At 43.1% G+C, this 26798-nt stretch overlaps 2 protein-coding genes across 2 annotated transcripts in view; both read right to left on the bottom strand.

Annotated features, from left to right (window-relative positions):
• Window positions 1–3: 3 nt before the first annotated feature.
• LOC121875155 (isoamyl acetate-hydrolyzing esterase 1 homolog) lies at window positions 4–8154 on the bottom strand. Its single transcript, XM_042379587.1, has 5 exons — window positions 7988–8154; window positions 6101–6156; window positions 3772–3982; window positions 3054–3248; window positions 4–745 (listed from the first exon to the last, which is right to left on the bottom strand). Exons 1-5 carry the CDS (start codon window positions 8051–8053, stop codon window positions 536–538), a joined length of 738 nt encoding a protein of 245 aa, XP_042235521.1. The 5' UTR covers window positions 8054–8154; the 3' UTR covers window positions 4–535.
• Window positions 8155–11378: 3224 nt separating this feature from the next.
• Window positions 11379–26798, bottom strand: part of LOC121875085 (microtubule-associated proteins 1A/1B light chain 3C-like) — a 19267-nt gene continuing 3847 nt past the window's right edge. Inside the window, exons 2-4 of the mRNA XM_042379431.1 lie at window positions 16091–16226; window positions 12389–12544; window positions 11379–12239 (exon numbers count right to left, since the gene is read on the bottom strand). Of these exons, the coding sequence (XP_042235365.1) occupies window positions 12236–12239; window positions 12389–12544; window positions 16091–16226 (296 nt within the window). The 3' untranslated portion in view covers window positions 11379–12235. The remainder of the gene's footprint in view (window positions 12240–12388; window positions 12545–16090; window positions 16227–26798) is intronic.

Genomic DNA, 26798 nt, shown 5'->3' with positions numbered 1-26798 from the left:
ATATATGGTTTTAATAATTGTATTTTTTTAAAGCATAGAGACTGAGACTTGATAGCGCTTGGCCTACGAGGAATGTTGATTTGAGTCGGTACCATGTGTGCCGGGAAAATACAGTAGAGAAGTAGTCCTGTGACTGACCATACATTATATAATACAACAAAATTAGGCTCACACTGAGATATAATTGTTACCAAAGATTAAGATTATATCACTGGAAACATCTCGTTATCCTCCTCTCAATATTGACTTACAATATAATACTTTTAAGAGGAAGCAGCAGGACACACACAACCATCACCAACTGTTGTGTGATGAGCTATCATGGAAGACAGCATCAACTACTATACATAGAGAATACAGAATGACTTTAACACCTTCACTATGGGGACACCACTTTTATTATCTTATTCAGCTCAGTGGCGACCCCTTACACAAGGGGTTAATTTAAGTTTATATATTAGTAAAAAAGTAGTTCACAAAATACGATGTAATTCTTGGTGACATTAGAAGATATTGAAACCAACTTGGGCAAATATTAAGAAAATTTACCTCCATTTTTCTTACACCATTCAACAAAAGAGTCGCTGGGATTTTTAGCATCAAGTTCATCCCAGAGAGGCAGCAGGAGTTCTGAGGGGAGGTTGTTGACGTGTTTCTCCAGCACTGGCACTAACAGGGATGCCAGTAGCTCTGATCCCCTGCAAGAGAGGTGGAGACCATCGCTGAGGAGACCCTGCCAGTTCTCCTGAGGGAAATGGTTATATTGAAGTCAGAATTCTACATTGCATTTATGTTATTCAAATGGAAAATCCTTACAAAGACACACTCCACACAGCAATCAATATCCCTGTAAGTTTTTCACAGACTAACACTTTCACCAGTGTCATTGCTCTCTCTTGCTCTTATCTTCAATCTCCTGCATCTTATTTTATTGTACTTACTCAAATATATCCCATCATTCTATCTCTCTATAACCAGATTGTGTAAATACCCCACCTTTAATTATCTCTTCTGATTTTTTCTCAAAGTACAGTACTATGACCATATTCACTCATGCATCTCTTGACTCAACTGGGCTTGTCCATTCAGAAAGCAAGACATGACCTGATATATCAGTTTATTCAATAAATATGTCCATGCATGTGTATAAAATTAGTCATTACAAATGGGCGAACATTCTACCTCCATTTAGTACTGTTACTTTACCTAATCTACCACAACCTAACTAAATCTTACCTCAACGTAATCTAACCGAACCAAATCTTAACTTAGCCTAATCTAACATAACCTAACCAAATCTAACTTAACTTGTTGTGACCAAACATAACTTATTCTAAACTAAACTAAACTAACCAAACCTAATCTAACCTGACCAAAGCTAATCTAACCTAACCAATTCAATTTTCTGTACTCGGGGTTCCTAATAATACTGAAATTCATTTACTGTATTTTTATAATTTTTGCTAATACAGGTGCTGTAATCTGTAATGTAAAATTCACTTACCAAGAATTGACTAAATTTTCATTATGTGAACATTTTGTTACTAAAATTTTCGAAGCTAAGTTTAATTTATTTAATATAATTCCGTTCTGATTTAACCACATAATAATAATAATAATAATAATAATAATAAAAATAATGATGATGATGATGATATTATTATTATTGGCACCAACTGAATATCCAAGAATTTTATCGTTACAATCAATAGTTAAGAGAATTCTAAGACACTTTTCTTCTCTAATGTTTTCTGCACAAATGCCCTGTACAGTATTATTGTTATGATTAGCTATTTAATTAAATTGATACTCTTTAATACTACGGTTACCTTTAAATTCATTCAAAGTCATATAATTCCCACATTTAATATACAAAGTTATTAAAGTTCCACATTTAAACTCATTCATGTTAACTGTTTATTTACTCCCGTTTCTTTATTGCGATAAAGTGCTAAAAGAAAATGAAAATTCTTAATAGATGGAATTCTTTATTTTTTATTATGGTTGTAAGAGGAATTTCTACAATCTAAAACAAGTGATCAGAGACGTTGGTTATCAATTTCAATGTAAGGTAAATAAACGAAAAATAATGCACTTTAGCAATAAAAATGTTAAATATGAATATACCCCAACAACAGTGACAGTATCATCTTGGAGAGTTATAAGTAATGGCTTCAAACCCACAAAACAAAGTCTAGCTGGACGCAATAAAACAAACAGAATGTTACATTTTATCACCAGAAACTCTCAATATGAAACGAAATTAAGAATTACCGGTATCACTGCTGTTGATACACTGCATCATTATATGACACATGGCTGCTCCAAGGTATCTTAAACAGTTCAGGAAAACATCATAAAAATAAATATAAATCATCTACAAGTTGGACCTCGCTAATCCAGGAAGCTTGGGACCAGACCAGTTCCAAATTAGTGAAAATTACAAACCATCAATGCCGAGGTTATAAAAGGCAAACTAATGCATAAAATGGACTACAGGTATTATTGTCTAATTTCTCCTAAAATAGTTAATGTCAAATTCTTACGTTTTGTCACATTACAACCATTTCCACTGCTTGCTGGTCTCTTAGGAGGCATATTTAGGGGTAAATTATAAGTATTTAAAGGTAAAATAGTGGCAACAGCCACTAGAAGTGAGCTATACTTGACATCCCGAACCATCGAAGCTGCCAGACTGGCGGGTCTCGGATTAGCGGGGTCCAACCTGTACTAAGTTATGAAGAAAAATATATGCTGGATAATAGGGGTGGGCCGACATTTCATCACCTGTCTATTGAATACCAGGTTATATTTATTAAATTTAGTTAATAATATCTTTACTTTGGAGGTGATGAAGCCATTGGTTATGTTATGTTTAGATAGTTTAAGTTAGATTATGTTAGGTTAAGATAGGTAGGTCAAGACAGGTTAGGTTTACCAGTACTTATACCGAGCCAGTTACAAAATGTCCTAGAACCGATTCTTGCAATATGACTGATTCCTGGTACAATACAGTATCATTTTAATCTTGCTTCAAGACAGTATCAGCTCACCTCGACCATCATGGCAGTATGAAGGTCAATACATGGAACTTTCAGCTCAATTGCGGTGTGAGAACAAGCCTGTGCGTACATAGCAGTGAGTTCCTCATCCTTTGTGTACAAGCGATCTCTTTCCTTACAGTTCTCGTGCCAAGCTTTACCATCTAGGGCCGGTGGAGTTATCACAACAGGATCTATTCCAGCTTTCTGTCAAGGATGATAAGTATTTAATATATGCTATTGATTAGGTCAAGAGCCTGACACCCTGAGTTTTAAACATCCTCTTCTGCTGAAGAGGGTCATCGTGTTTCAACCCTAGTTTTAAAAAAAAAATTGAGTCCAGAAGGACACCGCAGTACAGTACTCTTCAGCGGAAACGGGTGTTTAAAACTCAGGGCATTAATGTGGAGGGGAGGAGAACCACGGGGTAAGAAATGCTAAGAACCTGACAAGAGAGACTGCAGGAGACAGTGTTTTCATTTACTACACATTTCAGTAAGTTATTATAAACACAATTTCAGTCACTTATATTACTAAATTCCACAAAGTATTTCGAAATGTACTAAAGGATAAAATATTTATAGTCAAACACCTGCAAATTTTAATTACAGGAAATGTAAAACTTATCATTTCTCACTACATAACTGGAAATGTAAGACAATAACTTATATTTCTAATGACAAAACTAAAACGTACAGTAATATCTCTTACTTTTCATCACATACTTTACCTGGAAGTGTGCAACAATATCCTTCAGGTTCTGGACATATTCCTGCAGAGGTACAAACTGCTGTGTGTTTACAGGTTCACTTGCATCATTGGCTCCGAGGAAAACAGTCGCTCCAACAACATCTTTAAGGTCTGCGGCCACGTAAGGCAACAGAGCTAGGCATTGGCGGGTGTTGTAGCCAGAAAATCCTCTAGCAACTACATCAGCTCTCCTATTGTAGTAAAGAAATTGGCTGTAGACTCTAACATAAATCCCCCAAATATATAGCACAGCCTTGTACACTCGCTAAAGTCCCATCCACACGATCGAGCAGTGCCCGGCGGGCTTTGCTCGTTTACCGGGCAAAGCCTGTGTGTTGTTGTACACATGGGGGTGGTTGGCGGTAGTCATAGTAGGGCGCCAGTAGCTAGAAGGTGGTCGGCAGTGGCGGGTGCGGTACGATCACCATGGTGTGTCGCAGGAATAATTGCTGGACAGTTAAAGCGAAGAGCATAGCATTGTGTACTATAATAATTGCTATGTGCAAAAAGAAGAACCAAATGCAGAAAAGGGAATGGTGCAAAGAGTGGTTAGGTCGATTTTACGTGAACTGCAAGATGGACATGAGCAAGACTTCACCAATTACATGATAATGGACCCCAACACCTTTACAAACTTCTAGTGAAAGTGGAACCATATATAAAAAAACAGGATACCAATATGAGGGAGAGTATATCTGCAGAGGCTCGTTTAAAGGCAATGCTCATATATCTTCAGTATAGAACAAGGATATCAAGACAAAGTTTGTCTCGCATAATCCCTGCAACTTGTCAAGCCATGTATGAAGTACTCAAGGAAGATTACTTGCAGGTGAGATTTGTTGTACATAAAAGTTCATTGAATAATGTTAGAATTATGATATGCATAGACAGGAAGCTATGGGACTAGAGTGAGGAGAGCGGCAGGAACGAAGAACACACACGAATGTCCTCATTACATAATACATAAACAATCTCCCGTTTATTGTCACGCCAATAATGTACATTGCATAAGCTTATTTGGTTATACACTGGACATCTGGACCGAGCGGGGAACATATACTGTACTTAACTCAGGTTTTACAAAGTGCTAGCATACGTTCTGTCAGTATCTCTGTTCATACCTCACCGACTTGAGGACCCCGAGGTCAGCGGTGGCGAAGTGATCAGCTGTTTTTGACAGTCGCGTGAGGTTCCAATAATAACATGTGTCTTGTACTGCAGGCTTGTGTAATGTTGAATATTAATGACGATATTATAGGAATGTCGGTTTTCCGGTTTTATCGATTATTAATAATGAAAATGATATTAAAACATATTAGTATTTGTGAAGTGGGTAACCCTGCCATACACATGTGATACATGATGGACCTGTTTGGGACTAGGTTGTTTGCAAATAAGATATTGATGATTGACACAACTTGTATAAAGACAAACTTTATTTCACATAATAATTACAGACACCCTCTCCACAAAATAAAGACATGTCAATCAAAGATTATGTACCTACATGCATATACGTAAATATCAATGAATGTTTCTTTGTTCTTTGGTGGACGGTGGGCTAAACATAGTACAGTGGTGACTGTTGTGGCGAGACTGAGAAACTGACAGCCAGGGTCCCAGGGTCAACTTCGTTTGTCTGGCAGAGTAATCATTCCATATCCGGCAGCAAACCACCAGGCAGGCGGACCATGATTTCGCTCAACAATGGGCACGGGCATTCCGCTGGTTTGCCCGCCAATTTTGCCCGATAACGGGCATTTAGCGCGTGCCCGCCGGGCACTGCTCGATAGTGTGAACGGGCCTTAAAAAGAGTATCTTTTCAATTCTGTGCGAGACAACATGACACAACGGACGAAGGGTTTTGATAATCCTACTGAGACAACAGGAGTGAGTCATGGTGTTCATTTTGAAATTCACCAGATCCCTCTTTAAAGACACTTTTTGGAGTGGATACAGGTATACAATCACAGGGAATACAAATAAAAAGAAAAATTTCATGAACAGATAAAAACTTTGATGGATAAATTGTAAACATTAACAAAATAATACTGTACAGTACTGTACTCACATCACCCACATTACTTGAAAATTTTTCTGTAGCATAAATCTCTGTAAAACAAAACTAATTCTCCAATTAAAACCCATTATGGAATTGGAGATGTGTTCCTACAAAAAAATTCAACCAAGAGTCACAATAAAAAAAGATACAAATAAAACAAATTAAACACATATGTAAGTGATAAAAATGCCTGTACATGTTAACCTTGAGAAGCTCTTAACATGGCTCAAATTGTTTCCTTTCTTACCTCTGAAAGTGATCAGCCACAAGAGCTCCCCAGCAGCCTTCACCACTGAAACAGTACTATTAACATCATTAGGGTAGATACTCCAGATCCAGTTTTGTCGAAGCTTCATTACACAAAGAAAAATGGGTGTTACCTAACCTAACCTAACCTAAAAATACTTAATCTCCAAGAAAATTTTCATAGTACACATTCTAAACTATTGGACAACTTCTATACAGCTCTATAATGTAAATATGTTGTAAACTGTGTTTAGAAGAACAATGCAACTTATATGTAACTACAGTATAGGTGCTGGGTTTTTGCAGAATCTAAATAAAGTGTTACATTATCTATCAAGGTTAAAAAGTTTTAGTAAAATCTGAAAATGCTGAGTAGGTGAATTAAACTAACCTACCTAAGATAACCAAACATAATCTATTATCTTTAAACACGAAAAAATAGTCTATCAAAGGAAATGTCTCTGTAGACCAAACAAACATGGTGTACAAAACTTATATATTGCCATCAGAGGTTTACAGGAGAAAATAGTCAGAATTATAGTAAACAAAACTTTTTCCTTATCCACTTTTGGCCATTTCATCAGGTAAGAAAACTAGTGATTCCATTTGCACCAGGTGTAAGGGAAAACCTGTGGATCTCATGAAAATTAGGAACCTCAGCTTATTTCACATGATTAAACGACCTAATGCTAACCAACCAAGCTTAACTAATTTAAGCTACTTACTCATTTATGGCTAAGGTGTTTTATCATCAGGTGAAATAAGCTGGGGTTCAAGAGATCCGGCTTAGTTAGGTTAAGTCAATCATATTATGTAAGATGAAGTCAGAAGCGGTTTAATTAATGTGCTGGTATTATTGCATTTCTGTGCCAAACATTCCTACCCCTAATCTATTATCATATTCGAATAAGACGTCTAATTATAAGATAATTTTCCTCTATTACATTACCATCGCAAATGTATAATAACGGAGATAGCATATCCAAAGTTTTCTGTATTTTCTTCAATTAATCTTCCGCCATTATCGCCTACCTCACCTCCCACACTGCATGTCTCCTTCATAAAACATCATGCACATGCGTTCCTGTACACGTCATGCGACCAATCAAAAGTTTTTTTTTTGCAACCAATTAAAATGATTTGTGGTTTAATTCGCAGTATTTTTGGCCCAATCAAATTCGATTTTTATTTTGGGTCTCTCATATTTCCAAATTCAAATTCATTTCCCACCATGGAAGTCTGCGATGGGTGTCACTTCAATTATATGGAGCTGATTGCGAGCTTTTGGGAAAAAAAAGAAGAAACTATAGCATTTTTAGATCTCTTGGTGTTCTCCCAACCTCATTTAAGTGTCCTAAATGCAAGAACAAATGTAAATATTGTCAAGACCAACACATGTGACGTTGTGGTAACTCAATCGACGAACGAGAACCAGGCCAATAAGGTAAGAAATAAGTGATTCCATCATTTGGTGAGTCAGTCAAGTCAAGTTAAGTTAGGTTAGATCAGGTTTATGTTTTCTAGTGTTTTTTGTGTATTTTGTTTTCGCTTAGCCATAATATTTGTCGGCAAACGCCCCCCCCCCCCCCAAAGAAAAACGAAAAAATAAAAGGCCAATTTCCGACGTTAATAAATGTCATCACCGCTCTAAACATTAATACACTAGAACAATATTTGTTTTAACTTTCTAACAGAGTTGTGTGCACTTACCAATGTGCTGTATTGGAGTTGCCGTCAGTGTTATGAGGATTTATATGTAATTTTATCCACTTTCTTTGTTTTTAATGATATTTGGTTCATAATGATTTAGTCTTCGCCATGGTGGTGTTAAGAGTGTATATTGTGACACAAGTGGTCGTCTACTGTACACTTGGACTGTTTTACTGACCTGTGTTATTGAGTCTCCGAAGAGATATATCTTGGGCCATCTTACAACCTTATTTACCGCCATCATCAAGTACTCGCGTATTTAAATACTGTATTGAGTGCAGTATTGAGTCCTACAGAGCCCGTCCATGTGTCTGAAATATTAAAGGTCCTGAGGATGACCAATCAACGTGCCTCTCACATACTCGGCGACCAATCACAGGCGTTGTACCATTGCTCCAGCTGATGGCTTTTAAAAAGATCGTAAATATAAATATTTTGATAACTTTCTTTAACTTTACTTAGTTTCAATAGAAACACACACACACAAATAATAACAGATGCACATACCCCGGGTTCAATTCCTGACTAGTGAGGTACTTTTACTTTTACTTTTTTTTATACCTTTATCCTCTTCGCCGCTGATCGGCTCGTTATCCACTCGAGCGATCGGTCACGTCTCTGTTAGGCACTATTGGCAAGAACTGGGCATGCAGTCTGCGTGTATATGGATAGTTTTCAGTTGGTGATGATGTACTGTACGAAAGCCAATAAATGACATTTTGCAATCTGAATTGACAAATACAGCAACAAATGATGTACTGTAGTCTCAGTTTTGAGGCACCCACACATTTCCTGAATTTTGATTTAGTGAAATACTTTTTACTTTTATCCTCTTCGCCACTGATCGGCTTGTTAGCCGCCCGGGCGATCGGTCACGTCTCCGTCACGCACTGTTGGCAAATACTGGGCATGCACCGGCTCCTGAATGTACCTGAACCCGCTCCAGTGTTGGTCAAGTCTTGTCTTGAAAGAGCTCACACTCGGTGCCGTCACAACACTCTCTGGTAGATTGTTCCACAAGTTCACAACTCTTCACTCCGAAAAAGTTTGCCCTCACAGTTTTCTGGACTTGCGGCTTCTTCAACCTTGAGCTGTGACCCCTTGTGGGGCGAGCGTGGGCCAGCCCCAGGTAAGAACACTCGATTGAGTAGTGCCCTTTGAGAGGTTTATACACCTCAATTAGGTCCCCCTTTCCCGTCTGTAGTATAAGCTAGGCAATTGCAGGCGCTCCAATCTCTCAGGGTAGCTGTGGTGCCGTAGTGCAGGCACCAGTCTGGTGGCCCTCCTTTGAACATTTTCAATCAACTGACAGTCCCTAGCATTCCTCGGGGACCAGACGGGCGTGACAGTACTCCAGACGGGGAAGCACCTCACTCTTGAAGATCGTGACGAGAGACGGACCGTCTGTTTCCAGGACTCCTCCAGGATTTTCCTCATCCATGTAGCCCAGCATAAAGTGTCCGTATTACAGTATCAACTTTTCTATTAAAACCAGCCTTGACCAACACTGGCACCGGTGCATACTCAGTACTTGTTAACAATGCATTAATGAGTCTGTACATTACCCAGTGCTTGCCAACAGAGACGTGACCAACCAATCAGTGGCAAATTGAATAAAGTAAAGTATTAACTAAAGTGTATTATCTGTATTCCTCTTGCACAGTAGTGTGGAGATGAAGAGAGACTTACCTCAGAGAAAGGCAACACCGGCAACAGTGATGTAAGACAAGTAAGGAAAACAAAAGGAAAATATTGGAGCAGTAAATAAGAGATACTCACTTATCGCCTTCACTCAGAAACATTGACCTTAATAATGATGGATGATTACTAACTCGCTCATATAAACAATTTTCCTTTTTTCTGAAGGTATACTGTACAGGTGTTGTGTATACCAAATAAAACACATTTTTATTTAATTTTCTTTATAAATCAATAAAAATACATTATTATCTTAGAGATAAACACATAAATCTGGAACAATAACTTAAGAGTTCACTTAATACCTATATTTGAACTCTCAACAGCAGTATGGCAGTAAAATTTTTATAGTTTTATTTCATATCCAAAAAAGTGATCAATACAGATGTTTAAATTTGGTAAAAAAGTCAGACAATTGAACCATTATATAAAAAACGTTATTAAACAAGAGACCAGTCATAATATTACAACAGAGAGTCAGTTAATAATAAAAACCTTTATTTAAAAACATATATACTGTACATACTATCTTGTCCCCAAACTTTTAAATAATACTTTTTTATATAAATACAAGTTCATTAAAATTTTAACATAATAAAACATAAATATTATCCTGTCCATCTACAATATTGAATTAGTCCTCAGAGATCTTTACATTTAGTGATTGATGGTTGAAAAGTTTATCACATGAGAATACTGTATTATACTGTATTATACTGTACTGTACTGTACTGTAAAAATACAGATATGAAAAATGTTTCTGCATACATTACACTGTACTGTATCTGGATATGTTGAAGGTTAGACACTATGAGAGGTTATACAGCACCATATCGGGGTCTTTCATTTATACAACTGTTGTGATACCAAGAGTAAGATAATGTTTATGATTCATATGAGCTAAATTCTCTAACTTAGTACAATCAAATGAAAATTCCTAGTGATGATAAAAATGTTGCATTGATTTAATTTTTATAGAACTATCAAACTATTAAAGTACAAATTGTCTCTAGTAAATAACTATGTAATTCTCATGACGTTTTGGCTGAACATGTGAACCAACGGTGTAAATTCAGTGACTTTTAACTGCAAGGCACAAGTAAATATACCATGTTGTCTGATGCACCAAGATCCTGGCATCAGCGACTTTCTTGACTATGGTTCTACTCCCTATAAACTCCTTCAATCCTGGGACAATGTTAAAAACTAAACACATGCGTACACGGTATAAAATTGGAAGAACCTGCTTGTGTATCTGAATCAATATTAGTCACTACTGTACTTACAACTTGTAGATGCAATGAGTTCATGGAATACTGAATAAATATTGTAGGTAAAGTCGATCAAAAATAATCCTTACAAAATTGTGTTAGACAATATGACACAACGGACGAAGATTTTTGACAACCCTACCAAGACAACAAGAGTTGTAATGTTCGTTGTGAAATTCATCGGCGTCAAGAGTACAGATACAGTAGTTTTTTAATCAACTGTACACTCACAGTCAAAAGTCCTGATGCCTCTCCAACGGTTTCATGTTCCTCGAGATTCAGACTCGTGGACCCAAAGCATCCACGGACAGAATAATACATCAATGTCTACTACCTCAGGTTCATGAGTCTGAATCTCAGGGTTCGTGAAGCAACAGATGTGGCGGGACTTTTTGACTGTGACTATACAACATAATTATTACATGCACATGAGCTAGTGTTATGGTCATCACAGTGTTATGGTCATCACAGTGTTATGGTCATCACAGTGTTATGGTCATCACAGTGTTATGGTCATCACAGTGTTATGAATAACAACATCAAACTTCTCATACAAGTGTAATAACATTTCTATTAGTTTATTGACTTTTTTTTTAAAAAAAATCAACGCATCAATAATAATCAATGTACTTGGTGAACCACATGACATAACCTGGCTATCCTCTACAATAATTTTAACCCATATTTATCATCTTTAGCAACTGCCACAAGTAGAGACTGACTGATGGCTGTGGAAATAATTATTGCAATGTCATATCAGCAAATTTTACAACATTTAAAATAATAAAACTGTGAAACCAAAAATTGCCACCACCAAAACTCACAGTGACGAGAGAAAATTTATCAGGACTGCACTGTATACATTTACTGATGTGGCGACTTGATTCACTTAGCAACTGGCAGCCACTCAACCTGTTATGGTCGCTAAAGGAAGCCATAAGTAGGTGGATCTTAGGTAACAAGTCAATTATGTGGTTAATTTCCTAGTTTCTTTAAACAAGGGAAGGGTCAAAACATAAAACCAATATCTCACTTTACATCACCAAGCTGAGAGTTTACAAATTCAGATCCAGATATTAAGTGACTCTGTACCCAACATCCATAACCTGATATAAACGTTTTTCAAGTCTAGTTTTCATTCTAGACAACTTATCCTGAATCATTAAAACCTATAATAACTATAAGACATAAAATATTAACCTTAAGACACGAGGTCATTTATTTCATTCTGAATTCACACTATTACCGTAAGTGTGAATAAAATGAAGCAAAAATTGTCAGTGCTTAATGTACAATGGTGCTCTTGCTAAGGCTATCAGCGTTAGTGATGGTGGATTACCGGTGAGCATAACACAACTGTATCACGTCAAGATACTGTACAGGATCCCATGGCTTGAGCAGAGTTCCAAGAGGTCTATCACAGAAATACGAGAAGCAAGCATCGCCATACACACACTTTACCTGAAATGATCAATAACTTGGGTTAATTTTATCACCACAATCAACAGTACTGAAGGTTAATGTTATTTAATTTAGTGATATTTAGCTTTACAGTAAGTCAATAAGTGCCAAACACCTCCTAACTGTCCAAAGGAGGTACAGGTACTCACCCAAACACCTCCTGGCTGGCGTAAGTAACATAGAGGAAGCCATCATCGTCGTGACACTCCCTGTACACCTCTGATAGCGGCCGTGACAGTGAGACCAGCGACCTGTTGTTCACCAGGAGGTAGAAGGTCATGGTGCTGTGCAGCTGCATGCGGTTCCTGACGATATAAACACAAACTTGAATCATCATCTTACAAACTGATGAAATAATAAGGAACGTCGACCATTTTCCTACAAACTAATAAAAGACAAACAAATTTCTAAAGTTTTAGTAAATTAATAAAATCAATAAATTCAATAAAAGTTAGATTTCGGTTAAACAATAGCATTTTCCTTACAATCAATAAAATACTGACATTAATAATACAATAAACACACACACACAAAAACCAGTCTGATGTATCTCTGAGTAACATCAAGAATTATTATTATCGTTGAAAGTAACAAAATAAACAATGAGGGAGGAGAGAGGTGGAAGGGAGAGAGGAGGTTGTTTTTACTCTAAGAGCCTCCCAACCTTACGTGACGGACCAGATATTAAGAAATTACAAGGGAAGCGTCCAGCTGTTACCACCCGAGTCCTCAAAGGCAAGTATGAACTTTTCATACTTCCCTGTTGGGCGCTGTAAACGCTTCTGCGCTTCACCTTGCACAGGATGTAAGGGGGTGCCCAATAAACTAGCCCCCTCGGGGGCTAATCTGAATCTGGCCCGAGTCCTCAAAAGTATTAAAGTCACTATGTTAAAATTCTTCGGGTAACAGAGATATAAGCCTCTTATTGTAGCTAAGGGATTAAGATGGCGACAAAAATAGCTCCGAGACTGTACTAAGACATGTTTGTTTATACTCATATTGACAGAATAGAAATTAACTTTATATCAGGAATCTCTCAACACAGGAGTGGATGGCGCTATGTGTAACTCTCCCACTCTATACACAGGTCACGCTCTGCCCCTCTAACCCTTGGTGTGTGTGTGTTAATGATCTATCTTAAACGGTAATACTGTTTGTATCAAACTCTGTCAGTGCAGCAGCATTTGTCGATATAGTAATCATTTCATACAAGAGGTATGTAATACACTGCACTGTATATAAAAAGACTTTAATAATACAATGTACTTCCAGTATATCTCAATCCTGGACAAGCACTAGGCAGGTCAAGATGTCATGTTCTATTACAGTCTTAAGAGTACAGGATTAATGGCTGCACTCATCCGCCAGGTTAGGTTGGGTTAGGATAAGGTGGTAATCTTCAAGTGAAATAAGCTCTGGATGTCGTGTCTCTATCATCAGAAGATCTCAGCAAAAGTTAGACCAATACTACAGTGAGGAACTAACAGACACACTACTGCTGTCATGAGAGTCAAGGCCGTTCAATAAACACGAAGGGTGGCGAGGGTAAGCAACACTCCCTGCTTGACGCCGCCACAACTGCTGGTCCACTGCGCAATTTGTACCAGACTCTTCTTTATATTATGACAAAACACACATGTAAGTTTCATAATACAGTTAAATATAAAACACAGACTTAAGATGTTGTGAGGATGGTGACCGCGATGTATGTCTGGGTTTGTTTACCAATGAAGGACAACAATTGACAGTTTCCACGCGTCAGTCATTTGGTTAAAAGAGTAAATGTTGCCTCGTCTTCTATTAGCTGATCTAATATTCCAGCTGATGTAACTCTATTATTGTCTCCTATTATCTGTGTGTGTGTGTGTGGGGTGAGAGACGCAGATCACCGAGTCCACACATAAATACCGACTCATCTTGTTTAATGAACTCAGAGGGCACAAAGCACCCATATAAGGTCATGTGTTTGTGGAACATTTTATTACTTCAGTTCTTCCCCCCCAAAAAAATCATGACTAAGTAAACAGAATGGTTAACACAAGGGCTGTGTGTGGCTACCAACTTTGGCTCGGGTCTCAACAGATTCTTACTGGGCGCTTGGGGGCACGCATACCTAACTAAACCTAACCTAACCTAACCAAACCAAACCAAACCAAACCAAACCCTACCCTGTACACAAAATAACTATTATTGATGTCAAATACCAACCAATTAAATCTAACTTAACTGAACCTAACCTATCGACCTGACCTGACCTGACCTCATCCCCTCAAATAGTGTTAAGGTGGTTAATCTTCTGGTAAAATAAGTTGGGGTGGTGATTCTTCAGGTGAATCGATACAATATAAACACACCCAAAAAGTATCTTTATGGAAGGGTACGATGAATTTCGAAATGGACACCACGAATCTTATTGTCTGGGTAGGGTTGTCAAAATCCTTCGTCCATTGTGTCATATTGTCTCCCACAAAATTGTTAAGATACTTTTTAGGGTTACACAAGGCCAAGAAGCCATCATTAGGGCGTCCTTGGCAGACCATGTGAGGCTGTAGGGGATACACGAGTGATGACCTACCTGGTATCCTGCTGTGTCCCTTGACAGACACACTGGGAGGGATCACCTGACGATTAGCCCCCCAAGCTTATTTCACCTGATGAGTAACCCTTCCCCCCCCCCTCTCTCCATTACTGAGGTACTGTAGGTTCCAATTAGGTGTGTGAACCCCCACACTTGGCTGATACTACTGTCCCCTCCTGAACCTTACATCTCTCCATCTTCCCTCCATAGTAACACCTCTACGATTTTCGCCACCCCCTCCCTCCTATCTCCCCTCCACTTCAGCATCTACCCCCCTCCCACTTAGTAACACGCTCACCTCCCTCCCCCCCTCCTCAACTTCTTCCTCCTCCTCTTCTTCACCAGGCTAGTAACAGGTGAGTTGAGGGAGTGAGAGGTAGGAAAGGGAGGAAGAAAGTGGCAAAAAGAGGAGGAAGACAGGTGGGGAGAGGGAGGGAGACAGGTAGGAGAGGAGGGAGACAGGTAAGGAGAGGAGGAGACAGGTAAGGAGAGGAGGAGACAGATAAGGAGAGCAGGAAGACAGGCAAGGAGAGGAGGAAGACAGGTAAGGAGAAGAGGAAGACAGGTAAGGAGAAGAGGAAGAAGGAGGAGAGGAGGGAGACAGATAAGGAGAGCAGGAAGACAGGCAAGAAGGACAGAGGAGGGAAGACAGGTAAGGAGAGGAGGGAGACAGGTAAGGGGGGGAGCAGGAGAGAGGCGGAGAGGGGGAGGAAGACAGGTAAGGGAGAGGAGGAGACAGGTAAGGGAGAAGGGAAGACAGGTAAGGAGAGGAGGGAGACAGATAAGGAGAGCAGGAAGACAGGCAGGGAGAGGAGGGAAGACAGGTAAGGAGAGGAGGGAGACAGATAAGGAGAGGAGGAAGACAGGTAAGGAGAGGAGGGAGACAGGTAAGGGGAGCAGGAAGGGAGACAAGGAGGAGAAGAAGAGAGGCAAGGAGAGGAGGAATTAGAAGAGAAAGGCAGGGAAGGAGAAAGAGAGGAGAGACTGACAGGAAGAAGAGGAAGAGAAGGAGAGGGAAGGGCTCATGAATCTCCCTCATCCACCAAGCCCCCGCCCCGCCCCGCCCCGCCCCGCCTCGGAAACTCACGAACGGTAATGGCTTCACCTGATGACTCACGAGATAATATACAATAAAAGAAAATCGATTTGTTGACGCCGACGTAAACACCTCACCCCCCCCCACATGGTGAACTTCTTTGAGGATGGTGACACTAGCAGATGGTGAGGATGGTGACACACTAGACTGTGATACATAAGAAGATGGTGAACTTACCTGAGGATGGTGACGAACTGCGACATGGTGAGCTCTTGAGGCACGAGGAACTTAGTCTTGTCCAGGATGGGTAGAGTGGTCTCCTTGCTGTACCTCTCAACGATCACCTGCAACACACACACACTACAGTTAGTACCTCACGCTGACCAGGTGTGACGGACAGGTAGATCAGGTGTTGTGAGTGTGTTGTGATGGTGTTATTATTATCTAAGTGCTAGAAATTAAACATACGGCACTAGAATACTTAGTTAAAACGCACGCACGCACTCACAGCCAGGATTAAGCGGTGACCTCAGGAGGGGAAAGTGGCCGTGGTGCAGTTTATGACCACCGAGGGATAGGGGTGCTTGGGGAGGGAAGGGGGTAGGGGGTAGGGAGGTGGTTGATGTGCTGGGGGTCGACTGCAAACAGTCAACTAGTTTTAATCAGTGACCCCCAGAGAAGCTAACGGAGAGCGGATGGGACTGGGAAGGAGGGAAGATGGGGTTGAGGGTACATGACTGGCGCCAGGTGAAACTATGATATCTGGGCCGCCTCCACCCCTACTGAGGGAGGAGAGGAGATCAAGGGAGGGAGGAGGGAGTGAAGGAGAGACGAGAGAGATGGAGGGAAGGTCAAGGGAGGAGAAAGTTGGATGGTAAAGTGCATCTCTTCTCAACTTGACATTAAAGATATACTGACAAATGGTTTTATTATTTATCTTCCTAATATTTTCTCTCTCTCTCTCTCTCTCTCTCAGCACAACAACGATTCATTCAAACACCTACAGTGAGACGCACGAAGACTCGGAAGCCATATGCCTTTCACGTTGACCCCCAAAACTTGTCAGCCAATATCACCACCCAACACCAAACCTCAAGGCTCAGTTAGATTAGATTAGATTAGGTTAGGTTAGGTTAGGTTAGGTTAGGTTTGATTTATTTATATACACAAGCACTCAAGCTACACCTGATACCATTTATCTTATGTACGATACCAGCAGTGAAGGGTGCGAGAGTGTAAACAATGCAGCTGCAGTGAGCGAGTGGGAGAGGAGGGGGTGTGAGAAGCAGGAAGAGTACTATGAGAGGGTGAGAGGGAGGGGAGGTAAGAGAGGAGAAGGGTGTGGGGTGAGAGGGAGGGGAGGTAAGAGAGGGAGAAGGGTGTGGGGTGAGAGGGAGGGGAGGTAAGAGAGGAGAAGGGCAGGGGGGTGAGAGGAGGGAGGTAGAGAGGAGAAGGGTGTGGGGTGGGGGAGGGAGGGAGGTGGGGAGAAGGGTGTGTGGAATTAGAGGGAGGGAGGAGAAAGGGTGTGGGGTGAGGGAGGGAGGTAGAGGAGAAAGGGTGTGGGGTGAGAGGGAGGTAAGAGGAGAAGGTGTGGGGTGAGAGGAGAGAGGTAAGAGGAGAAGGGTGTGGGGTGAGAGGGAGGGGGGGAGGTAGAGGAGAAGGGCAGGGGTGAGAGGAGGGGGGAGGAGTGGAGGGGAGGGTGTGGGGTGAGAGGGAGGGGGTAGAGAGGGTGGGGGTGAGGAGGGAGGGGGGTAGAGAGGGGAGGGGTGTGGGGTGAGGAGGGAGGGGAGGTAAGGGGAGAGAGATTGGGGTGAGGAGGGAGGGGAGGGTAAGAGAGGGGGAGAAGGGGCGGGGGTGAGAGGGAGGGAGGTCTGCAAGAGGGAGGGTGGCTGGGGTGAGAGGGAGGGAGGTAAGAGAGAGGGAGAGAAGATTGGGGTGAGGAGGGAGGGAGGTAAGAGAGAAGGGGTGTGGGGTGAGAGGGAGGGAGGTAAGAGGAGAAGAGATTGGGGGGGTGGGAGGGAGGGTAGAGAGGGAGGGTGTGGGGTGAAGGAGGGAGGGGGAGGTAAGAGAGAGGGAGGGTGGGGGTGAGAGGGAGGGAGGTAAGAGAGAGAAGGGTGGGGGTGAGGAGGAGGGGAGGTAAGAGAGGGAGAAGGGAGGGGGGGTGAGAGGGAGGGGAGGTAAGAGAGGAGAAGGGTGTGGGGTGAGAGGGAGGGGAGGTAAGAGAGGAGAAGGGTGGGGGTGAGAGAAGCTTGGGGAGTGTTGTTGGAGGCAGGCGTCAGGGGTGTGTGAGGGGGGCGGGGCTCGGTGCAAGAGTTCTGGTTGTCCACCCAACAACATAAACAACAACAACATACATATGGTGTGGGGTCATTGGCTGATGTGACGGGCACTTAGAGGTCAAGGCAATGGTTCTCTCACCCCTCTCACTACCACACCCCTCCAGTTAAATTCCCTCTCATCATCCCTCTCTTTCTTTCCACTCCTATTATTTCCTCTCTCCTTTACCCAACCACAATACAAATTGACATAATACTGAAAAAAATCATTCCTTTCTCTCTCTCTCTCCTACTCAACCCCACCTTTCCTCTCACCCCACTCCTCACTCTCCTCCGCCCCATCTCACATTTACTAACGATAAAATCACCATGAGGGCGGACTGCATAATGGCCCTCATCCGGCGATCAGTCAACTACTCGGACGCGGGAAAAATTTCAATTGGCAGCACAAGATACGAAGGTCGGGTGCTACTCCTTCGTCTAGTGTACTCGAGGGGTTAAATCATCGTATTGAAGGGGTAAAATCGTCGTACTCAAGGGGTTAAACCATCGTAAAAATTCTAACACGAAAGCTTTTAAATCCCAGAAATGGTTTATATTCTCAAATTAAAGACAAAATTAAAACCCGACATGTGTAGACCTTTTAATAATAGATAAAAGCAAATAAAAATCAGAGCTATGTACCCAGATGCCTGCCTGGCGACAACAACACGCTACGCTGCCAACAATAAGTGATAAAACACCAAACTCTTGTTGATATCTTTATCGAAACGAGTATTCTAATTCATTTAACTCATTTAAGATAAAATTATAAGTTTATCATTGGGAAAAGAAACGAACTGCGTATATCTTACATTCGATAAATATTTTTGGGTCTTTTATGTAGTTTACCGCCATTTCTGACATGACTGATGATGTTCTTCCCTCGTAAAGGATTTTTCCTCCAAGTTTGTCAACTTAGCTGATGAGAATTTCTTGGTAATAGTTAGTAAGAGAATCGTAAAAAAAGCCTTTAATTAAACCCACCATTATGTATCACTTAAAGTACAACAGAGAAACATAATGAAATACCAAGAAATAATAAAACAAAACTATGAGATGATGGTAAACAGACACACCCCAGACCCATCCTGTACCCTGTCTGGCGTCAAGGGAGGCTCACCAAGATGCATTAGTGCCAACATATGCCATCCTGCCTAGCCTAGCCTAGCCTACCCCCTTCCCCCTGCACACAAGCATCACCGCGGCGCCAACCACCCCTACCTCACCCTCCCTCCCCTCCTTAGCAACACGAAAGGGGGAGGGGAGGAAGAGGTTTCGTAATGAACTGAGCAGGAATGGAGCGGGGGGGGGGGTGGTTCTTCATCAGACAATAATATCTAAGATGTTAACTGATTGAGTGGATGATTTAATATGACTGTTTGAGTATCTGAATTGGATGACTGGAACTGACTGAGGTTATGACTTGGTGGATGACATGACTGAAACTGACTGACTGAGGCATATGGATGTACAGTGAGTGAACGACTTTATGACTGGTCGACTGGTATCCACTCACCCACACAGTCACGCAAGAGCTCGGCCTGGCATGGCGTCCACCCATTGTGTAAGAGTAAGTTTGTACCTTTCTTATGTAACATTGTGTACCTGTGTTGTAACAACTTTTAGTTAACCATAGTGAGGTGAGTAACTGGTAAATGACTGTGTTGGGGAAGTTTAAATGTTTTGTGATTTATACCAGTGTAAACAATGTGGCAAGAAGTGCACACGCTGCGAGAAATCTAATGTGGGAAAAAATGTCACAAGGAAAATAATAATAAATCGCTGGAAAAATCACAGGAAAGTCATTGGGGAAAAATGTTATAGAGAAAACCACAGGAAAAAGTTCGTGTCTGGGTTAGTGTTGTACCCAGCCTCGGGAGGGGGAGGATGAGGGGTCTTCCGACAAAGGGGTGTGTGGCAGACGCCCTACATACTAGCCAGCCAGCCAGCCGACGTCACCAGCGCCAGGGTACTTCTTGTGGGCTGTTACTATGGTCCATCACGTGAGGTTGTAGGGAAAGTTCACACGTGCCTCCCGCCCCCGTACACGTGATAGCCACACACACACACACCGTGCGCGTCACCCCCCACACACGTGCGTTAATTACAGGTAAATCTTCATATAACGGATTTTACCTCTTCATGTTGTACGTTAGATGGGGATTTCATAATCTAACAGACCCTCGATATAAAGGAGTGTCAACAAACCTCTACACTCGGGGACAACCACAGGGTTAAAATCATTGATATATCTTGACCCTAACGTAACGTAACGTAACCTAACGTAACCTAACGTAACGTAACCTAACGTAACCTAACAATAAGAAAAAAAAAATGGATCACCGGAAGAAACTGTACCCCAGCTTATTTCACCTGAAGATTAACCACCTTAACAGTATTGAGGGGATGAGGTGAGGTTAGGTTAATCTTTCGGTGATTTAAGTTAGGTAAGGTTGTTTATGTCACCAATTCCCGTTTAATAAAATACAAGAATAGAAGAATACTTTCATCAGTCAACGAACTGTGTTGCCAGCCGGTGGTGGTGAAGGCAACAGTTATCTTTACACACAGTCAGCTGGCGATACAGTTACCATTTACGTGTTACAAACTATAACTTTTACTGTATCATACATCACGTCAGGATACAGAGATGAAATGATAGAATATATTTGTCCTTCCATCTCCGCCATTTTTGTGGAGGTCAGGAGAGACAACTGGAGGACAGTGGAAAGTGAACGATGTGTGACAGGTGGGTGTGACAGGTGGGTGTGACAGGTGGGCGTGACAGGTGGGTGTGACAGGTGGGTGTGACAGGTGGGTGTGACAGGTAAATGCTAGACAACAGGTATCAACACACCTGGTGGCTTCTTTGTCAACGATAAAATGACAATCTTTTAACTCACACCCACCAACGGACTAACTCAAAATTTATAGTTATTTATACACAATCGAATGGGAGAACATAAGAACAGAAGAACATAGACCCAGAGTGTTAAGGGCCCTGTACAGAGATCTTTAAACACAATACAGTACAATTGTGGGCTGAAATGGTCTTAATCTCAAACCTAACCTAACCTAACCTAACCTAACCTAGTATCTAACCTGATTTAAACTATCTTATCCTAGCCTAACCTAACCTAGTCTAGTCTAACCTAAAGTAGTCTAACCAAACCTAACCTAAACAAGCCACGGGGATATGGGGGGGGGGGGGTCAATAGTGGTGGTATGGGACGGTAGTGGTAGAGGGGACAGTAGTGGTGATTGTAGTGGTGGTAGTGGTGATATTAATTGTGGTAGTAATAAATGGCAACGCCTGTTTCAAAGCTCTAACCATGACCTTTGACCTTTTCTCGATCCTACGAAAGCAACAGATGTAGATGACGTCCTGGTGAATAATATACATCAAATATGAATGTTGTAGTCCTGTCGCCTCTCCCTCTGAACCACGAACCCAAACATTCAGACTCGTGAACCCGAAGCAGTATAGACTGATACATTCTTCTATCCATAAATGCTTCGGATTCACGAGTCTGAATGTTTGGGTTCGTGGTTCAGAAGGAGAGACGACAGGACTTTGGTAGGCGACAGTATCTCTCACTGTTCTTAAGATATGTCTAATTATATAACTATGTCATTAAGGAGTGACTACCCTCCTCGCGTCGTCTCTTCAACAGCAATTTATCACCATACATAAATAAAAATCAATGAGCGACTGAGTACAAATCTGTATTATTACGAAAAAACTGGATACATTTTGGTACTCAATGTAGTTCATCTTGACCTTTTAAGTACTGGCAGCGTCCATCATCTGACCTTTCACTAACCTACACTCGTACTTGGTGGCGTCCCTAGCAACCGTTGTCATTGTAGTATAGCTGACGGGTTGCTAAGGGATTTGCAGTGCCACAAGAAAGGGGGCTTCATATGCATGAAGCATGACGAAGTAAGGGACCTTACAGCAAATATGTTGAAGGAAATCTGCCGGGATGTCATGGTAGAACCGACCCTCCTTCCATTGGATGGTGAGATCTTCCAACATAGGACTTCAAACACATCTAACGAAGCCCGTGTTGACGTCAGTGCTCGAGGATTCTGGACGCGGGGACAGCGAGCTTTCTTCGACATCAGGATTTTTGATCCCATGGCCGCATGTCACCGTAACCTAACTCTCGATGCTGCACATAGGAGGAACGAGAACGACAAGATAAGGGCATATGGGGAGAGAATCCAAAACGTTGATCAAGGCAGCTTCACTCCTCTAGTGTTCACAACCTCTGGTGGGATGGGACCAAGTGCAAGATGTTTCTACGCCAGACTCGCGGAGGTGATCTCCGAACAGAAGCAGCAGCCCAGAAGTTTCGTTACAGCCTGAATGAGATGTCGACTGTCTTTCTCTCTCCTTCGGTCGGCTTTGTTCAGCCTCAGGGGAACGAGAGCTTCTGCCCCAATTCCGACAACTGCTGCAGATATTGCCTATGAGGCTACAGTCACTGAATGCCGCATAGGTCTGCGGCTCAACTAATTTAACACAGATAGGATAGCTACATATGTATTAGGATATTTAATATTAAGGTAATTAAATGGTGGCGAAGGTGTGGCTATTGGGGGAGGCTGGAGGCCACTTTTTCCAAGTAGTAGTAGTAGTAGTAGTAGTAGTAGTAGTAGTAGAACAGTTGTTATTCATCTTACTTGGTTCACGTGTTCAGTGATACAGAGAACACGGCCGGATATCCTGCCAGATAGTGCTGCTCGAGGACGGTTTTACCACCTACCCTGTGTCTACCACCTACCCTGTGTCTACAACACTCTTATTGTCTACCACTCACCACTTATAATGATCTAACCTGCCTGTCTACCTACCCTGGGTCTACACCTATCTTGTGCTGCCACTCCTGTCTACACCTGCACCTGTCTGCCACTTACTGCCATTCGTCTCTACTACCTCCCACCCTTATGTCTACCATGATCTTAACCACCTGCCCATGGTCTACCACCTACCCTGTGTCTACCACCCACCCTGCGTCTACCACCCACCCTGCGTCTACCACCTACCCTGCGTCTACCACTTACCTGCCACCGACCTTGTATCTACCGTCCTTCAGAGCCAATAACACCACCTATACTACCTCTTCACTCTGCCACCTACTCTATATCAGCCACTTAACCTGTATATACCATTGACCACCACCCCATAAAAATCTACATCATAAACTTGGGTCACTACACGAGATGAGACAACAAGCGAAAATCTAAATCCTGTTCCCATAAGTTCATCAACAACTTAGTCTCTGGTGGTGTTACTTCAGCTTCAGGACCAACCCGTGTGTGGGTGTGTTGGTGATGAATAAATGTGTATTAATATGTGAGTAATTAATCTTTCTGGAACTTAATTTATCGGGAATGAAATGGATATGGGTTGGGGGTGGATGTTGTAGTGATATTGTAACTTTATCTTGTTAGGATGTTGTGATGATGTTTGTGGTGACGTTGTGGTGGTGTTGTGGTGTGTGGTATGGTAGTGTGATGTGATGGTGTAATGGTGGTGAAGTGGTGTTGTGGTTGTGGTGAAAATGGCACGCACACACACACACACACACACACACACACACACACACACACACACACACACACACACACACACACACCACTCAGATGTAATGTCTGGCTTCAATATGTTAATGTGCAATGTGGTGGTTGATCTTCCACACTCTTTCCCTCCCTCACTCTCCTACCCTCCCTTCCCTTACCGTCCATCCTCCCCTCCCCTCCACTCTCCCACCCTCCCTTCCCCACCCATCCATCCCTCCCACCCCTCCCATCCCACCCCTCCCTCTCCCACCCTCTCTCCCTCAAGACGCAATACTGTACAGAGATCACCTTGGAGGGCCAGCAAACTCAGCAGCTCTCACTGAACTGTACACAACAACACTTCCTGCCTTCCTGGTGGCAGTATAACGAGAATGACATCGTTACTGTTATTCTGTTACTTCTGTTACTACTACTACTACTACTACTACTACTACTAATAATAATAATAATAATAACACACGTCCTTACAAGTATAGTTAAGTTAGGTTAGTGTGTTTATTCATGGGCTGATAAACGAAGGGCATCTAATCTTCATGATTCATTCTTTTTAAAGCCCTCACTGTGTGTGTGTGTGTGTGTGTACCTTGGAGGTCACACGCTGGTAAATAACACTATCAAGGACTGACTTCTCGTACCTCACCCCTGCCCTCCTCTCTCCCTCACCCCTGCCTCCTCTCTCACCCCTGCACCTCCTCTCCCCTCACCCCTGCCCCTCCTCTCTCCCTCACCCCTGCCCTCCTCTCTCCCTCACCCTGCCCTCCTCTCTCCCTCACCCCTGCCCTCCTCTCTCCTCCACCCCTGCCCCTCCTCTCTCTCCCTCACCCCTGCCCTCCTCTCTCCCTCACCCTGCCCCTCCTCTTTCCTCACCCCTGCCCCCTCCTCTCCCTCACCCCTGCCCCTCCTCTCTCCCTCACCCTGCCCCTCCTCTCTCCTCACCCCTGCCCTCCCTCTCTCCCTCACCCCTGCACCTCCTCTCTCCCTCACCCCTGCCCTCCTCTCCTCACCCTGCCCTCTCTCCCTCACCCCTGCCCTCCTCTCTCCCTCACCCCTGCCCCTCTCTCTCCCTCACCCCTGCCCTCCTCTCTCCCTCACCCTGCCCTCCTCTCTCCTCACCCTGCCCTCCTCTCTCCTCACCCCTGCCCTCCTCTCTCCTCACCCCTGCCCTCCTCTCTCCCTCACCCCTGCACCTCCTCTCTCTCCTCACCCCACAAGGTTCACTATGTCCCCCTCCTCCCGTTCACCTGCTTACTCTACCAGGTGTAATATATGCACAACCTAAATCTCTATAAGATCATCAAGTACACGTCATACTGGGCGTCTATGTACGTACACACACACAAAACCACACACACACACACACACACACACACACACACACACACACACACACACACACACACACACACACCATCCATCACGGTCAGACAAACGTGCCGATAGCTACACACCGGGATAAAATAAGGAAGAAGAAAGGAGGGAGGAGGGAGGGAGGGAGGGAGGAAGGAGGGAGGGAAGGAGGGAGGGAGGGAGGGAGGGAGGGAAGGAGGAGGGAGGGAAGGAGGGAGGGAGGGAGGGAGGAAGGAGGCTAAGATGAGTCACAGGTAAGAGTTGGTCACCTTTACTTACACATTCTCTACCTTCTTCCCCCGCCTCCTACACACACACACACACACACACACACACACACACACACTCCTTAAATACAGTCACGAGCAATACCACCGCCATTTTGTGTATTATTGAGGAGTATCCAGGTCATTATGTCTTATGGCGTCAACATTACACGAGACTCTTTAACTACTGAACAATATTTTCAGTAACAAGTTAAGAAGAGATGGGTAATACAAGACGGACGGACGCATGGATGGTTGGACGGACGGATGCATGGATGGTTGGACGGACGGACGCATGGATGGTTGGACGGACGGACGCATGGATGGTTGGACGGACGGACGCATGGATGGTTGGACGGACGGACGTATGGATGGTTGGACGGACGGAGCATGGATGGTTGGACGGACGGACGCATGGATGGTTGACGGACGGACGCATGGATGGTTGGACGGACGGACGCATGTGGTTGGCGGACGGACGCATGATGGTTGGACGGACGGATGCATGGATGGTTGGACGGACGGACGGTGATGGACGGACGGCATGGATGGTTGGACGGACGGACGCATGGATGGTTGGACGACGGACGCATGGATGGGACGCATGGTTGACGGACGCGGTTGGACGGATGGTTGGACGACATGGATGCATGGATGATGGTTGACGGACGACGCATGGATGGTTGGACGACGGCATTGGTTGACGGACGGACGCATGGATGGATTTGGACGAGATGATGCATGGATGGTTGACGGACGGATGCATGGATGGTTGGACGGACGGATGCATGGATGGAGACGACGGATGGGTGGTTAGACGGACGGACGCATGGATGGAGAGACGGACGGACGCATGGATGGTTAAACGGACGGCCGCATGGATGGAGAGACGGACGGACGCATGGATAGACATAAAACATGTATCATCAACAGGTGAGCTTAACACAGCAGCTGACACAACACCTCTGCTAGAGCCTTGACCCGAGTCCGTGGTGCGTCGTGCGTTCAGGTTGTGTACGGCCATACCAGCACGTACACAATTACGCACACACACACACACACACGTATACTAGTACCTTCACACACACACACACACACAGATACACACAGATATGTATACAGGCAGATTCACGTACACGAACATTCATCAAATTGTTACGAGGCCGAGAGAGAGAGAGAGAGAGAGAGAGAGAGAGAGAGAGAGAGAGAGAGAGAGAATGTGTGTGTGTTGGGGGAGAGAAATACAGGTGTTTAGGTCTGGGATGGCGCCAGGATGTCCCACAACTGTACAATATTTGCAGGTGTGTAAGTGTGAGAGTGTGTATGGAGAACCTACAGACGGATATATAAATAGTCAGAAAAACAGATAAACCAGATAGATATAGAGATAGTTACACAAAAGGGCGGGGCGGGGCGGGGCGGGGC

This window comes from Homarus americanus, unplaced genomic scaffold (assembly GCF_018991925.1).
Source record: "Homarus americanus isolate GMGI-L3 unplaced genomic scaffold, GMGI_Hamer_2.0 scaffold36970, whole genome shotgun sequence".
Classification (NCBI taxonomy): Eukaryota; Metazoa; Arthropoda; class Malacostraca; order Decapoda; family Nephropidae; genus Homarus; species Homarus americanus.
The sequence above is the reverse complement of the archived record's forward strand: the minus strand, read 5'-3'. Positions and strand labels throughout refer to the sequence as shown.

Excerpts from the sequence above, each read along its gene's own strand:
- LOC121875155 (XM_042379587.1), bottom strand. The coding sequence starts at position 8,053 with ATGATGGCGGTAAATAAGGTTGTAAGATGGCCCAAGATATATCTCTTC. Across the intron at positions 6,157-7,987 it reads TCGGAGACTCAATAACACAG|TACTGTTTCAGTGGTGAAGG; the intron begins GTCAGTAAAACA and ends TGATGTTAATAG. Across the intron at positions 3,249-3,771 it reads ATATTGTTGCACACTTCCAG|AAAGCTGGAATAGATCCTGT; the intron begins GTAAAGTATGTG and ends CATCCTTGACAG.